We start from the raw sequence: 17,407 nt of genomic DNA on the forward strand, positions 1-17,407 counted from the left end.
GAAATGAAGTTTGTGATGCAATTGATAACTTTGCGAACTAAGAATTCACAAATAACTAGCTAGCTAACGTTAGCTAACTTTATCAAATGTTCACTAAATACCTTACCGATTATATAGAGGAAAAAACTCTAAACGAACACCACCTAGCTACATAGGTTATTACTTCTCAAAGTCTTTGTATGTAAAGATATCCAATGCAGAGTTTGATTTGTCTTCTCAACCCGCGGGAGTTCTGAGGTAAAATGTTTTGAACCGCGCGCGCGCTTCTGAAAAAAAAAGCACATGCGCAGTATCAATGACCTCGCACATGCTCAGTATCAATGAGCTCGCGGAAGCAGTTGATGTCTGACGACAACAACTTCCGGTTTTTAACGTACATGCGAAACTGTCAGTAGCACGTCCCCTCTCGTTATGATATGAGGCATAATTAACCAGGCTAGGTCGCGATAAGGCACACTTCTGAACTTATACACTCTTTGCATTGTGTTTTAGTATAACTTTGGCTAAATAGTCATTCATATTTCTGGAAAATGGTGTTTTATTTCACGAGTGCCGGTAAGTAGCCTACCAGGGCTCTCTAGCTAGCTTTGCTAGCTAACATCTCGCTTTCTGGAGATCGTTATAGCTGAAAAGACGTCAAGCCTGTTGGCTGTCAGTATTAAAGTTATAACTTTTAACGTTATAGCTTGCTTGGTTGTTGTAAGAGACGGTACTTTTCTGTCAGAGCCATATGTTGGCAGGTGAGGTGGTCCATGGTTGTTGGCTAACGTTAACTAAGCAGAGCCGTCTTGACAGGACTGACTTCAGACATCATTAGTATCTTCTTGTCACAACAGATGCTACTAAACTTTGCCACACACGTCAGTATTGTGTTGTGCACGTGTGTCTACTGTCTTGTCTAACTTTAGGTTGTTAATCGGGGGACTCTTATGTCCAAGTCTTTTTAATGACCAATCACAAGCTTTTCTTTATCTTGTCATTTCAGTGGTGACTCCCCCATACACCATCTACATGGGGAAAGACAAGTATGAAAGTGAGTAGTTCAACACTTTCTTTGCTACTGTGGAGTTGGCTGATGTAGAACACCATTTAGCATTTTATAATTTAGTAATCAGCTACCTGTTGCTCTTTCCCTCTACAGATGAAGACCTAATCAAGTACGGATGGCCTGAAGACATCTGGTAAGAGCCTCTTATTGTCTGTCATAGAGCAGAAAGAGCACTCCTCCTCATTCAAACTTCTCACGTTTATAGATCTGGCACAGGATGCAGTGTTGAGATCATCCACAAGGTGGCAGACGTAGTATCTGCCTCAGACTCAGCTCCCACCTGTTGATCAGCTCTACCCCATTAAGCCTAGTTTATACTGTACGCAACATGTCAGCTTTAATATCATGGGGAAAACACACATGCAGTATAAACTAGGCTTTACGGAGACCCAAAGTGAATTTGTCGTAGTAAGCAGTGCTGTTGTTAAACATGCAGGTTTCATGTGGACAAGCTCTCCTCGGCCCATGTGTACCTGAGGATGCCTAAGGTAGGAGGAGATGATGATGATGTAAGGCGCAGGGCTGTGATCCTGTCAAACATGAACCTTGACGCGATGAACGTTACCAACTCTGCACCCATGTTACCCACTCTGTAACATGTCCCTCTCCCCCCCCCTCTCTTCACCGAAGGGCGTGACGATAGACGATATTCCCAAGGAGGTGCTGATCGACTGTGTCCAGCTGGTTAAGAACAACAGCATCCAGGGTAATAGACCAATGCATAGTTATATCAACATTTAACACCTAGACTACACATAGCTACGTGATTTAGCTTAATGAGCTAAATTACATAGTAATATAGAATAGAAAGTTTATGTGTAACAAGTACGGGTACGTGAACATTGGCATTCTTGTAATCGCTTGTCCTTACTGTATCTTATCAGTATTAATCAGCTCCTCATTCCAGTCCTATACTCAACTAGACATTGAAAGGTTCCCAAACTGACAATTTACTATACTATCCTGAACAGTACTGACCTATAAGGCTGTGACTATGACAAATCTATAGTTTATTTTTCCTCTCCATGAGTAGACTCACCTCTGTTTAATTCAAATGTCTGTTCCCAGGCTGTAAGATGAACAACCTCAATGTTGTCTACACGCCCTGGGCCAACCTGAAGAAGACTGGAGAAATGGACGTAGGACAGATAGGCTTCTACAGACAGAAAGAGGTCACTGTCTTAAACCAACACACACAAACCCGGCAGTTGACTGAAACAGTAGGGGTCTGCCTCCGTCGGTTTGGGGTGAACACCTCGTTAGCAGACATTGGAGCTGCCCAGAAGCCGTCAGACACTTTTTTGTCAATTCAACATGTAGAATCAGCATAGACCGTCAGTCAGTCTTTGTAACTTATGTCGATTCGGAGCCAATCAGGGTGCCCAACTCGGTTTGGCCTAAATTCTAGCCATCTCCGTCCAAGGAGCAATCAGTGTTTTTGGGCCTTAACCTTCTCTCACATACAGTATATCTGTTGTGCTGTCAACGCTGTTACATATTTTTGCATTAGATCCTGGGCCCTGCATTTGCTGTTATCAGTTATCTACAGAACTCACTGTCTTCACGCTTCAATTATCTGTAGTGGTCAACATACCTGCAGGGTTCCATAATAAGCGTAGCCTATTTGTTGATTCTGTGTGGCAGGTGAAGATCGTGGCAGTGGAGAAGAAGGTGAATGAGATCGTGAACAGGGTGGAGAAAACCAAGGACGAGAGGTACCCAGACCTGGCGGCAGAGAAGGAGTCTCGAGACAGAGAGGAGAGGAACGAGAAGAAGGCCCAGATACAAGACCTGAAGAAGAAAGAGAAGGAAGAGATGAAGAGGAAAAAAGATTTAGAGGAACTCAAGTAAGCTGTCGAGGAACTCAAGGGAGGATATGAGCAGACCATGCTCTGGGATACTTGGTCCTGATATTCAAACTGCATTTGTCCGAGGGCCCTTTCACACCTACCCTGTTTGGTCAGTTTTAATCGAACTGCCGTGCATTTACCCTGATAGTCCGATTTGTTTGGAGAGGTGAGAACATGCATTCGAACTCTGGTATGGACCAAACAATCGAACCATGGTCCTCCGGAGAAGTCAGGACTCGGCCCGGTTCCAAGTGAACCACGGTTTGATTCTTAGGTGAGAATGTAATCAGACTTAATATACAGTAGGATCTAATATAGGAATTAAACTAAAATACAGTGCAGTGTGGGTTGAAAACAGATGTTGACACGTGTCAGAGTGAGACAGTTAATAGCCCACTTCACTCTTCTGTGTAATAAGCAGGCTACATACTAAACATCGTAATCATCCATTAGGGCCCGCCTTCTCCTTTGGTAGCCACTCTCTTGTACGTCGCCTCTGAATTGCGTGAAGCGATAAGCCTACATTGTTCACATGTCTCGAGATGTGCCTCATACTGTGTTTTCTCTTGCTCGATTGTTGTCCACTACAATGTTATTTTTTGACAAAGTGATTTTTCCTCCAATAGATGAATGACCTGTACGACCATGTGTCATTCGTTTACAAGTGTTGGTTCGCTTAACACAGGACCATGTGAACACTAACCAGACCTATTGAAAAATGCAACAAAAGTAGCAACTTTGCTCTTGAATCGGACCAAATTTAGCAAACTATTAGGTGTGAAAGGGCCGTTAAATCACGTGCTTGTAACTCTAAAGCTGGTCTCTGACATGAGCTGCATAAACTAACACTGCAACCCTCTCTCTACAGGAGCTACTCCTCGCTCATGAATAGTGAAAACATGACAACCAATGAGGTGAGTTTGAATCACATTTTCAAAACTCCTTTTCAGCAATGGACCTATATGGACCTACATTTGTCACATGGTATGAAAGTCAAGAGTGGGACTATTCTTTACTGTCTCCTATAGGATGGCAACGATTCGGATGACTTCATGTGAGAGGAAAGGGAGTGACATCGCAGGGATAGAGGGCCACACCTGCTCACTAACGTTGATGGGTTTCAACTGTCCGCCCCGACAGTGTGTTTTACTGTCATTGTACATAGTTGGATGGATATACATTTTTGCTACAAAAGGGAGCTGCACTCTTGCCAATAAAGTACAACGTCAGGTTTGTGTGTGTGTGTACGTGCGCGCGTGTGCACGTGTGTGTGCCTGTGTGCCGCTTGGCTACCAGATTAGCTTCTCTAATAGCTTACTACCAGGACAACAGCTACTCCTCTGTGTCCTCTGCCTGGCAGTCAGACTCAGCGATGCTGCTTAAGAGATTCAGGTTAAAGATTCAGCGTCCAGAACAACTCAAAGAAAATACACACCAGTGATTCAAACCACAATCCAAGACTCCACAGGCGTTGTTTAGGATTCAAGAACTTTGCCAACTGTTCATCACTTGTCAATTAATACCATTGCATGTGTGTCGACTAAATGCTACGAATGAGTACATGATCCTCCGACCAGTATAGGATGGTCAGGTCAGCCAAGTCTGTACGTTACACCTATTGTTGTTTATTATTATTTACCTGACCGATGCTGCTGTCCTCATTCTGAAGCCTGACTGTCCTCTCCAGGCCCTGGCTTCAGTTTCACCCTGGATGTTCATTTGATATGACTAAAACTGCTGGAGTCACAAAATAAAAACCTTCCCTTGTTTACCTCGTTTGTTTCTTTTGTCGCTATGTGGATCAAGTGGAGTAGTCTCTTAGACTGGGACTAGTAGCCTACTGACTTATGGAGGTTGTGCTACTGTAGGTATTATCTCAAGGCGATATGCTGTCTTGGATCTACTGATGAAAATATATTTGAATGGTTGTCATTTGTAGTCTAATTCGTTTCTGGTTGGAAGGAAGAAGAATCGGATCCGTCGATGACGCCTAGTGAATATATAGGTTTCTCTAATAGGTACTAAATGTCGTATAGGTGGCAATAGTGAATATATGGATTTTTCTAAAAGGCACTTACTGTCATATAGTTTAGATAAGAAGCACTTAGTAAAATATAGGTGGCGCCAGTCTGCCACAGTAACACACTGGAATATCCCCAGTGTTCTTCAACTTAGGCCTGTCTGTATTTTTCCATCCCTCCAATATGCCTATGTGTGTGCATTTGAAATTCACTATAGTATATTTTGTGATTATAATGGTCAAAATATACTACACATTCTTTTGATTTCTCTTCACACGCTCTCCTTCAACCACATCCCTGCCATGTCCAGGTGTCCTAACTAATAGATTTGACATCTCGCCAGAGAGTCACAAGTGAGGCTTAAAGGGTTCAAGGTTAAGTTCAAGGTTTAAACCACACCATAATGGTCTGAACTACTTGCACTACTTGGCACAATTCTTATCTGTACTAACCCTAACCTATTTTTTTGACATCTATAGCCTACAGTTCAGTGTGCTGACTTAATCCCCTAATAGTCTGCGCTTTCACTGGGGTGGAGGTACAGTAATGATGTAATGATGATCGAACATGTAGCTGGAACGGAAAATGTGGCTACATTCTACTGGTTGCAAACATCGGAAAACATGTTTGCGTGTGTGGGCATATTTACTGTTCCCTATATCCAAATTCAAAGATGCCCAAAGCTATTTACAAAATGGCTTAACGGTAGCTCATATCTTGCTGCCCGAGGCCTCAGCTCCGCTCTGTCCCCCCAATTTTCACACAACTTGGAGGAGGGGTGTAGGGGTGTAGCATTGCCAACTTAGAGCTCATTCAACTTTGGAGCGAATCCGAGTCATGGGTGGCAGGTCCACGAGCCGCCCAAACACGGCCGGCCATTCACCTCTATTCATTCTTTTGACCAGGTTTATGCTAAAACTACCAGACCGATTTTCATGAAACTCGGTGCAGGGGTGTAGCCTGGGCCAAATAACAACCCATTGAATACCGGAGCGTATCCGAATCACGGGGTGGGTCCAAACACGGCCGAGCCGGTCTTCACTGCCCTTTATTTTTTGGACTAGGATTACACAAAAACTACCAGACCGCTTTTGATGAAATTCTGGGTGTAGCATGAGCCAATTTAGAAGAAATGTGGTGTGCACAGACCCACGAAATGCATTCAGGGGCAGAGGTCTGTGCTCTCTGACCACAATTTCTAGTTATAAAATGTTGGTGTGGAGAAAGATTCTGCAACACTGATCTTACTGACAAACTCTTTATTGGTATACAAACCCCCCCCAAAAAAACGTTTCGGTGCTAAACCTTCATCAGAATCTGATGAAGGTCTAGCACCAAAAGTTTTTTGTTTTTTTTGTATACCAATAAAGAGTTTGCCAGTAAGGTCAGTGTTGCGGGATTTTTCTCCACACCAAGATTGTCAACCTTATCCTATGCACCTGATTTAAAGTTTTTACAAGGTGTGCAACAGCCCTTTACAGTTTTTTCTAGTTATAAAATATTAGCAGAGAATCAGTTTAGGGTCAAGGCTCTCATCTGCCATATCTGGTCAGACTAGACTATTTCATCACTGACTATGTGGATTCTGTAGGGTGCAGAGTGACCAAAGGTGACCATAGGTGACCAAACTCTCAGTCCTATTTTAAAGAGGTGGGTAAACTGAGTTTACTTGGTTTTACCCTCCACTACACCCTGATTGTGTGTGAAACGTGGAGTAACTGGGGAAACTCATTCCAAAAAGGGACAACCCCCCCCCCCCAGCATCAACACCCCCCTCACCCCAGCTCCCGCCTGGAGACAGAGAGACACAGACAAGCCAAGACCGTATCACTGTGACCAGTGTGGGAAGAGCCTCACTAGATAGAGCAATCTCAGGACACACCAGCGAGTTCATACAGGAGAGAAGCCGTACCAGTGTGACCAGTGTGGGAAGAACTTCAGTGTAGAGGCTAATCTCAGGAGACACCAGCGTGTTCATACAGGAGAGAAGCTGTACCACTGTGACCAGTGTGTGAAGAGCTTCACTCTCTCAGGAGAATTAAAGACACCAGCGTGTTCATACAGGAGAGAAGCTGTACCACTGTGACCAGTGTGTGAAGAACTTCACTCTCTCAGGAGAATTAAAGACACCAGCGTGTTCATACATGAGAGAAGAACTTCACTCAGTCAGGAGATATAACGAAACATCAGTATTTGTAAGAGTCAAGATCCAGACCTCTAGATGCTGCCACACCCTGCCCTGCTCCCTGGAGACAGAGACTGTTCTTCCTGCCCTGTGTGTATCTCCTTCTGTTGGTCTCTCTGTGTTTGTGTGTATGTGATTGTCTCTCTGGTGGTTAGAGTCACCTGCACCTCCTTTCCCTCTCATCTCATATTCTCTCTCTCGAGCCAGACAGTTTCCTCCTGCGCTCTGCCGGACTGTCTGCTCACAGCTAGGCTTCCGGTAGGCGAGGGTCACCACCTTTGTAGAGAGGGACCACATGTGCCGCCTTCCTAACATTGACGATAGCTCCAGAAATTGTCTAATAAAAAAAAACAGTGGGGTTAAAGATTCAGCAGTCAAGGGAATGGAGAGCTGCAGCATATATGGCTCAAGCACATCAACCGCAGGAGATTTCTTTTTTTAGATCAATCTTAAGAAAGGCCTTTAATACGTCACAAGTAATACTTTGAGAGTAGTAGTTGATGAGTTATAATTCAAGTCAGCTAAAAGCAGCAAACTGACTAACTGTGCAGGGTTATTTAAAAACCACCAATTCTCTGAAATAAAAAACAAAATAAATACAAGGATCTATAAAAGCCTTTACTGTATTTCATTCTTTTCAGTAGTGATGACAGCATCTGGTAGAGCTTGCTTAGAGAAGGAGTGGAATTTGCATGCTTCAGTCAACTACCATAACTGATTTCCACAATGCTGATGAATCACCAATATAATTAATAGACAAAATAGCTGGATTTAGTTGACTAGCAAATGGAAACTGTGTCAGATTTCCTTGCTGCTGCCCAGGCAGACCCGATTCTTCAACTGAATAAGCTCTGAAAGATCAGAGGAATACCACGGATTTGATCTGTTAGACTTATTGTTTATCTGCCAAGCGAATAAAGACAGAGGAAAAATGTTTAAGGGCTAACTCTGATCAACTCTCAACAGGGCTGCCATATGCTGTCATTGGTGAGTAGACATGCCCAGACCATCATGTGGCTTTGAAGTCAGTGTTATGTACAGTAGTATGCAGTATACACTAGAGGGAGGTCATTATCAGGCTTAGAAAGGTAATGGTGTACTAAAGTTTGTTATTTAGGCCTAGTGCCTTGTTTGATTGATTGATCAGTGTTTAACTACCAGAGGGACACAGGCTACCATAGAGTCTGTCAGTTCTGTAGCCAAGAGTTCTTTTGTAGCGTTGTTTCCTATCAAAGAGTGATTCAGTCAGGATCCATCATGTGTTATAGCTGGTCTACGAGTAAGATCTGGGAGAGTTTCCCTGTGCTTCCAAGAATTAGATTAAGCCTACACTGCTTTACCATAGCAAGGCTGCCATATAACCTTGTTCATGATTGTTCATGCTATACTGGCAGCTTAACTGTGATTTTGAATGTGATATTATGCAATGTACTGTGTACTGCAATACAAATTGCCTCTCTGAGGGAGGGCATTAACGTCTTGTCTAAGCCTATTCTACAGCATATCAATTCAAAGTGAGATGTTTTGATTGTCATGAAACATGTGTTTCCTCAGTACCACTAGATGGCGTGGTTCTCTAGATTTACTAGTTTGTTTTTCTAAGGTAACGAATAGATTGTCAGATGAGTCAGACACTCACTCACTCACTCACTCACTCACTCACTCACTCACTCACTCACTCACTCACTCACTCACTCGCACACATGCATACACACACACACACACACACACACACAGAAAGAGAGAGAGAGAGAGAGAGAGAGAGAGAGAAAATACACACAAATCACACAAACATTGTATTTTGCTCGTAAAAGTGCTTCTCTAGTCCACATCTAAGAGGCATGACACCACATAACTCAATAAATACTTTTCATTATTCCAAACAATGAACATCAGCCTTTGTTTTCCATTCTGTGTGTCTAAGCGCATAAAAGAACATCCTGTCTAATTAAGGGTGGAAGATGAAAACAAAGTGTGTTTTTATCATTGTGTCTGGTTTTCTTACGAAAATGGAACGTATGGAACGTGTTCCTTTGTGACCAACTAACCATGGATTTCACACTGGGCAGTTAAACAGCTGTCTGGAAACAATGTTTAGTGGGAAATAAAGGTTCTGGTGGAGCAAAACGGGAAGGCTAAAGGTTACTGCAATCACACAGAATAACAGTCTGGGTTAGCAGGGCTCAAGAGAGCCGCCGGGCCGCTGTGCAGAACCTCTTAGGCCCGGCAGGTTCCGTCACAACCTTTTAGCTTCATATTTACGAGGAGAAACAGCAAAATACACCCCTCCCCCCATCAAACACACCAGATCCCCAAAACTTGGGATCCAGCATTTTCTGAGTTGTATCACGCGGGTGCTTATTTCCAGTTTGTGAGGTACAGGCTCTCTGCCCCGTCCGTCACTGTCCAGGAGCTCTCTGGGGGGAGATTCAGGGCAGAAGCTGACGTTGTCATTTCTCTGACCCTGTAAGAACTCAAGCAGTTCAAATTGGTTGAAATGCTGAAAGTCTGAACAGGAGAGAATGGCTTCATTCTGTAGCTGAGGGCGTTAGCCTCACTGGCAGGACACAGACACACACACACACACACACACACACACACACACACACACACACACACACACACACACACATGGGTGGAAAGAGTGACCCTGGTCAGCCTACCACAGCAGCACCTCGGGACAGCTGCCCTCTCCTTCTCTCCCTCCTCTCCTCCTTGCACTCTCTTCCTCTCCTCCTCTACCGCCTGTCCTCCTCCTCCTCTGCTCTCTTCCTCTCCTCCTCTACCTCCTCTCCTCCTCCTCCGCTCTCCTCCCCTACCTCCTCTCCTCCTCTGCTCTCTTCCTCTCCTTCTCTCCCTCCTCTCCTCCTCCTCCTCTCTCCTCCTCTCCTCCTCTACATCCTCTCCTCCTCTCTCCTCCTCTCCTCCTCTACATCCTCTCCTCCTCCTCCTCTGCTCTCTTCCTCTCCTCCTCTAGCTCCTCTCCTCCTCCTCTGCTCTCTTCTTCTCCTCCTCTACTCCTCTCCTCCTCCTCCGCTCTCTTCCTCTCCTCCTCTACCTCCTCTCCTTCTCCTCCTTCTCCTCTTCTCTCCTCCTCTCTTCCTCTACCTCCTCTCCTCCTCCTCCTCCTCTCTCCTCCTCTACCTCCTCTCCTCCTCCTCTCTCTTCCTCTCCTCCTCTCCCTCCTCTCCTCTTCCTCCTCTCTCTTCCTCTCCTCCTCTACCTCCTCTCCTCCTCCTCCTCTCTCCTCCTCTCCTCCTCTCCCTCCTCTCCTCCTCCTCTCTCCTCCTCTCCTCCTCCTCCTCTCTCTTCCTCTCCTCCTCTACCTAGGCTTGTGTTGTTTGGAAATATGCGGTCATCTTCCTCTGGAGCCTCCGTGTCCTGGTCCTGCCAGAGACCCATCCCCGGCCAGGGACGCAGCCAGAAACGGAGCCTCAGGCTCAGGCAGTCTGGAGCCGGAGAACCCCCCGCCCAGTCCTGCTCCCTTCTCTCTGCTCTCAGAGAAAGAGAGAGACAGGGAACCACGCCTAACACTGGAAACCTGGCCTGGGAGAGAGAGAGAGAGAGAGAGAGAGAGAGAGAGGGGGGGGGGGGGGGGAGAGAAAGAGAGAGAGACAGAGAGAAAGAGAGAGAGAGACAGAGAGAAAGAGAGAGGGGGAGAGTGGTTGAGAGAGACAGACAACCACAGAGAAAGACAAAGAGAGATGGACAGAGAAAGACAAAGAGAGAGAAAGAGACGCACCCACAGAGAGAGAGGGAAGTTCCCTTGCCGTGCAAGGAGTCTCATAGTGGCTTGTGTCAGCAGCTACGCCGCCATGTTTCACCTCCTCAACTCCAGTCACAATAACATCTCCCACTCCTGTGGAGGTTTGATGGTCACGCTAACAACCGCCCCCGCGGTGGTCACACCAACATCTGCTGGCGGTTGACAGGGCAGAGGAGGTGGACCACACACACACACACACACACTGACACACACACGCACACACACACGCACACAGCCTGTGAGGAGTCGACCCCCCCAGCAAACCTTCCCTCTACCCCCATCACCATCGCACCAGCAACAGAGACGCGCTGCTTCGCTGTGGTCCACATGTCCAGCCAACGCGGCGCTCCAATACAAACAAACAGGACCGCCAAACGCCGCAGTGCGCGCGTGCGTACGTACGACCGTCCTTGAGGAAGCGTCCTATGACGTAAGGAAATGTCTGCACATGGGGCTAATTGGATATTTCCTGTCTGGAGGAGGGGGGTGGGGGTTATAGTATGATCCCTATAACAACAACAAGGACCACGCTGTCTCCAAAGGGCCCCAAGGATTAGCAGCACCCAAACATTTGTGCTTTCCCATCCGCCTGTTCTGTTTATGCTTCCAACAAGGCTGCTCAGAACGGAAGAGGAATATAATTCTGTGTGAAAATATGGAAACAAAAGGTCAAGCCGTCCTAACTTGGGCCTCCTTAACCTTTGTTATCAGAAGCACCTTCGAGGCTGGGGTTTGTTCAGTGGAAGCTACAGACGGGCATGTTGCTCATGTTGGAACGTCAAATGTCATTCCGGAGTGTTCCAGCTTGGCTGCGCATGCCCGGTGCACTTCATCTACACTGACTGACTGAGCAAAGTAATCGGATCTGTATTGAGTTGAAATAAAAATCCTCTCCTCCTCTAGTCTTCACAATGTATTGCCACTGTGACATGGTAATTCAGCACTTTTAATGCACACTTTGTCTTTGACTTTACCTCCATAATTTTGTAAGGTCACAGACGGCATCATAGATTGGTGCGCAGTGTGATTGATTTTCTGCATGGATAAGCTTCTTGTCAATGGACAAAATGTAAATAAACTGGGCTTGTGAATACCATAGACATGACGCTCAATGCGGCCTGCTGCTGCAGCCTCAGAGCATCGGGTTTCATAACATCTGAGTCACTAGTTGGGGCCTGGTTACAGGAAGAGAGGGTTACAGGAATAGAAGGTTACAGGAATAGGAGGTTACAGGAATGTGAGGTTACAGAAATAGAAGGTTACAGGAATAAGAGGTAACAGGAATATGAGGTTACAGGAATATGAGGTTACAGGAATAGGATGTTACAGAGACAAGAGGCAACAGGAATAGAAGGTTACATGATTATGGGGTTACAGGATAATATATTAACGAGATGTTAGGTTACACAGCGATACACGCATAGGAGGTTAATGTGATCTGTGCGGTTACAGGATCAGAGCTTTGGGATAGAGGCAGAATTCCCAGAGGATTTACAATCAGCACATTACACCCGGCAGAGCCACCAGACCCTCCACAGCAGGGAGACAAACCGACACACACAGAGACACGCAGACCTAATCTGACCTCTAACAAGCACCCAAACGTTGGTCACCAGACCACCTACAGGCTGGCCAGGGCCTACTACTGTAAAATCTACCACTGTATAAGTATGTTGCTGGGTGGTCCCTCACATAGTTAGCTGCTATAGAGTCGGTCAGTCTTCCTAGGGGTCTAGAAACAGTGTTGTGACCCAGATGTTCCACACACAGGACATGCCGAGGGCTGGCCTGTTAACCTGGCCAGGCTGGTTAGAGGACCTCATGGATTCCTACATTCCGACGGGAACCAAGCTAGCGTTTACAGTCCAACTGTGACACGATCCTCCATAAAACATCTTTATGGCTTCGTGGACAAACGCATTCATGTTTTCTGTCGGCCCTCTTTCATGTTCTCTAAACCCCCCCATCTTCTTCCAATAGATGGGGCAGGGTTTGCTGTGGGACCCGTTTCATCGACACATTCACATAGACCACGGCAGAGTAAGGTTGACTCCCACAACAGAGGAGGAATGAGCTCTAGCTCCCCCCCCCCTACCCCCCCCCGAGGGCTCCTCTGTGTGATTATGGTGGTTTAGTTTGGATGGCCAGGCAAGTCATTTGCAGCATCTGGAGCATCAGTGAGGTGATGCTGCAGGAATCCACTATAAGCTCTCTGATCAGGCATGTGATGCCCCTGTTCTTCCGGCCAAGGTCCCAGTCTGGCCTATCCCATGCAAACTTCTCCTGACACCCTCTTGGCAGTGCTCTGGGCATGTGTGTGTGTGTGTGTGTGTGTGTGTGTGTGTGTGTGTGTGTGTGTGTGTGTGTGTGTGTGTGTGTGTGCGTGCGTGCGTGCGTGCGTGCGTGCGTGCGTGCGTGCGTGCGTGCGTGCGTGTGTGTGTGTGTGTGTGCGCGTGTGAGAGAGAATAGTTGAAGGATGCCCACAGCTGTTTATAAAACCGCAGTTTGACCCGTTTATGAAACGAACTTTCATACAAACCCTCATCTGGGCTCTACCACCCAGAGCGTGTTGCTTTTAAATCTGTCCCTAGGGGACAACTCAACTGGATGTCAAAGAGTTTAGGCCCCACACACAGCATACCAAGAGTTCCCTTGAGAGAGTGACTATAGCAAACCATAGGAGAAAGCCCTCTGCCTTGCCTGTGTTGGCCTGCTTTACAGAATGACTTAAATTAGAGAAATTAAGCTGTCAAAGATTTAGTTGAAATAGTTTCAACAATGCATATGGTAACAGCATTTAAATATAGTCTATCCCGCTTTAAAATGTATTAAATGCACAGAGCCGTGACTAAGCAGTGGAAATCTCTCCAACATCTATCATTTCTTACATGAAGGGTTTCAAAAGTACAAATGGAATCACAGTGGAAGTTACAGTATTTATTTGACATTTCAAGGCTGGAATGATACTATGACCAGGCTCTTGGCCATAATAACAATGGAGACACACACCACATGTAAGCAAAATAAACAAAAAATTAATCTAAAGAGATGAGGTATATACAAATAAAACATCTTTATTTATCATACAGTGAGACACACGCTCATCACATAGTGTAGGCGGCAATGGCGAAGCACACACACACACACACACACACACACACACACACACACACACACACACAACACACACACAAACACACACACACACACACAAAATGGCTGAAGCATCCACCGATAAAACTGCTCTCCTGTTCTTAACCTATCATGACGTCCTTCTCCCAAGGGCAGCCGGGAACAGACCGTGCAGGGGACGCGCCCAGGGGCCAACCATGTGCTCCTGTCCGTCTTCACCAGGAATGGACAGCGTTAGCAATCTGCTCTTCTGCATGTTTTTCACATTGGGTTCTTTTATGGAGGAAACCCTTGCGAACACGGGGAGAACATGCAAACTCCACACAGAAAGGCCTGGGAGACCTTCTTGCTGTGAGGCGACAGTACTAGGTACTGCCACAGCTTGTGACAATCAAATTAAACAGGCATGTATCAAAAATGAAAAAAAACAAACAAAGCAAACCAAAAGAACAAAAACATGTATACCCACGCCCAAACCCAACCACGTACTCTTCCAACCTCAGCAACAGGATCCTACAACGCAAATTAAGAGGGGAAGAGGAAGCAAGAAGGGAGAAAACAGGCTACAGGGCAAAAACATGAAACAAAAAGAAACAATTGAACAGGGAGCTCTGGACAACACATCTGCCACTATGTGGTCCTTCCCCTCATAATGTGATGTATGTCAAGAGTATATGACTGTAACAGTATATGACTGTAAGAGTATATGACTCTAACAGCAACGACCAACGGATCACTCTTTGCTTAGGACACTTCAAGGAGTCGAGGAGGGTCAAGGGGTGGTCTGTATAGACCATCACAGGAGCCAGACCAGAAACCAGGTAAACATCAAAATGACGCAGAGCCCAGACCAGAGCGAGAGCTTCCTTCTCCATCACTGAATAATTCAGTTGATATGAATTAACCTTCTTTGAGAAGAAGCTAAGGGCCTGTCAATGCCCAGCTCATCTATGTGCAGGAGCACAGCCCCTGTACCCACATGACTTCATGACACATGACCCATCATCCATAAGAGGGCCGGCCAGCGCAGAAGCAGACAGGACAGGAGAAGAGCTTTGACGTTATCAAAAGCCTGCTGACGTTCAGTACTCCAGATGTACTCGGCATCGCCTCTCAAGGGATTAGTGAGTGGAGTCACTACCATGGAAACGAATCCTGCCGAGGCTGTGGTAATAGCCCACTAGGCCTGAGAACCTCTTTCTTAATGGTAGAGCTAGGCTACTGCTCAATCACTTTCACCTTAGCCTACACCAGAGAAACATTCCCATGCCCAACCATCCGACCGAGGTACCTCACCTCACCTGTCTAACTTAAGAAATGAGTGACCAGATGATAATGCTACTGTATCTCTTATTGACTTCCATTCTCTTTTGGGGCTTTAAGCCTGTGTAGCATTACACATATAGACACCCATTCATTTTTGGGAATTTAAGGGCTAACAGACATGGATTAAGCCTAGTCCTGCGCTAAACTGCCCGTTCAATGAAAATCCCCATTCAAAATTCAATTTAGTCCAGTTCTAACATGGGATTGCTTTCAGCAAGCACACCAATGAAGGTCAAACGACTGAAATGTTATTAATAAATGTATTTACTGCAAGTGAAGAAGACAGTGTGAGGGAGTTCTTTTTCTCTACAGAAGCACAACAATAAAACATATTCAAGATGGTGTTAATTACTTTTGGTAAGCACGCTAATTACTGAATAAGTCATGCCAGACCACATACTGCTGCCAGAATGTGACGCAATCTTCAAACAGTGTTTGTGTGGTCCAAGACGTCGCGAAAACAGCACAATTAAAAACAAGCGCCAACTGTGTGCTGATGATGTAATTGCTCGTTAGCATGTCAAGTCAAAGTCAGCTTAATTTGTCACATACTACATCATACAGGTATGCACTGCAAATTTTGAGAACAGCAATATCTATCAAGTTCTTACCCACCAAATAATTATATTTTTACATCATGTGCATGCTGGATTGATGTAAAACATAAAATATAAAGTGCCCCTTTAACAGCTGTAACATCCTGTAAGAAAAGGAGAAATGTTACCTCACAGACAACAGAAGACGGTTAAAATTGATCATTGAATACAATTATTCAAAAGCCAGTGAATGGCATAAATAACTTTAATCAATATGTTAGAGTACACCTCCTAACCTAACTGACCATCACATCTGTGAACTTTCCACATGGGCACTGTGTCAAAAACACCATACTTTACATCAAGTACATGAATGATATCATGAATATCATGAATGATGAATGATATCTAAAGGAAACATATAAAAGAACACGTGGCTCTGAGTGAAGGCTGCAGCCTTCTTGGGTGGGAAATGGCGGTGTCGGTTGTTGGATCATTCTCTTGAAATAAATTAAAATAACATGTTAAAGAGTTCCACAAACACCCACAGAGTGTTTTCACACACACACACACACACACACACACACACACACACACACACACACACACACACACACACACACACACACGTACACACACACACACACACACACACACGCGCACACACAGAGACACACACACACACAACACACACGCACGCAGAGTGCCATGGACAAGAGTGAGGGAGGGATCTAGCATCAGTGGGAGGTGGAGTGGGAAGGGTTAAGGAGGGAGACAGCCAAACACTACTCAGATGCTACACAAAATAAAACCACGATGCGAGGCCACACACACAAATTCTCTTAATGGTTAATTAACACGCAGCAGTTTACCCATGACAGATCAGAGGAAAGCCATTACATTTGTTGTGGCTCAAGTCAGCCTTGCACACACACACACACACACACACACACACACACACACACACACACACACACACACACACACACACACACACACACACACACACACACACACACACACACGCCTACTAAGTGGATGAACACTGGAGCATGTCTGCTAGTTTAGTTCATCCATTCAGGGACGGGAGGGAAAGTTTAACAAAACAGTTTGTGAACTATTCAAATGACATAAAAATGATTTGCTGCAGCAAACATTTTAGTGAAACATTTAGAGAAAATGATTTGAAATTTAATACAGAGGCTGCATCTGGGTCTTGGAAAGGAAATTGCTCCAAAGAAATAACACTGAAAACAGGTTATTTTGCAGATGTTACAGTAATATTTGTTTTTATAATTTTGTTTCAAAAGGGGATACTTGTGGTCTTCTGGTAGTAAATCTGGGTAGTTCTTGCCCTTAGTGTTTCAACACTGCCATAGTGAGCGACTTCCTGGACCCACTGCAGTTTGCGTATCAGGCCCGAATCAGCATGGACGATGCCATCATCTACCTACTCCACAGAGCTTACTCACACCTGGAGGGGCCAGGAAGTTCAGTAAATGGTAAATGGACTGCATTTATATAGCGCTTTTCCACCTTAGCG

General features: G+C 45.4%; 1 protein-coding gene across 1 annotated transcript; it reads left to right on the forward strand.

Moving 5' to 3' along the window:
* Positions 1-414: 414 nt before the first annotated feature.
* On the forward strand, positions 415-4,570 carry ccdc25 (coiled-coil domain containing 25). Its single transcript, XM_084453387.1, has 9 exons — positions 415-555; positions 986-1,033; positions 1,142-1,181; positions 1,485-1,536; positions 1,679-1,754; positions 2,117-2,220; positions 2,693-2,895; positions 3,767-3,812; positions 3,927-4,570. Exons 1-9 carry the CDS (start codon positions 531-533, stop codon positions 3,954-3,956), a joined length of 624 nt encoding a protein of 207 aa, XP_084309513.1. The 5' UTR covers positions 415-530; the 3' UTR covers positions 3,957-4,570.
* Positions 4,571-17,407: the final 12,837 nt, after the last annotated feature.

Source organism: Borostomias antarcticus (assembly GCF_949987555.1).
Source record: "Borostomias antarcticus genome assembly, chromosome: 19".
Taxonomy (NCBI): Eukaryota; Metazoa; Chordata; class Actinopteri; order Stomiiformes; family Stomiidae; genus Borostomias; species Borostomias antarcticus.

Bases quoted from the DNA above. Each gene is read 5' to 3' on its own strand.
- ccdc25 (XM_084453387.1), top strand. From the start codon at position 531: ATGGTGTTTTATTTCACGAGTGCCG. The intron at 2,221-2,692 runs GTCACTGTCTTA...TCTGTGTGGCAG, and splicing joins GCTTCTACAGACAGAAAGAG to GTGAAGATCGTGGCAGTGGA. The intron at 3,813-3,926 runs GTGAGTTTGAAT...TGTCTCCTATAG, and splicing joins AAAACATGACAACCAATGAG to GATGGCAACGATTCGGATGA.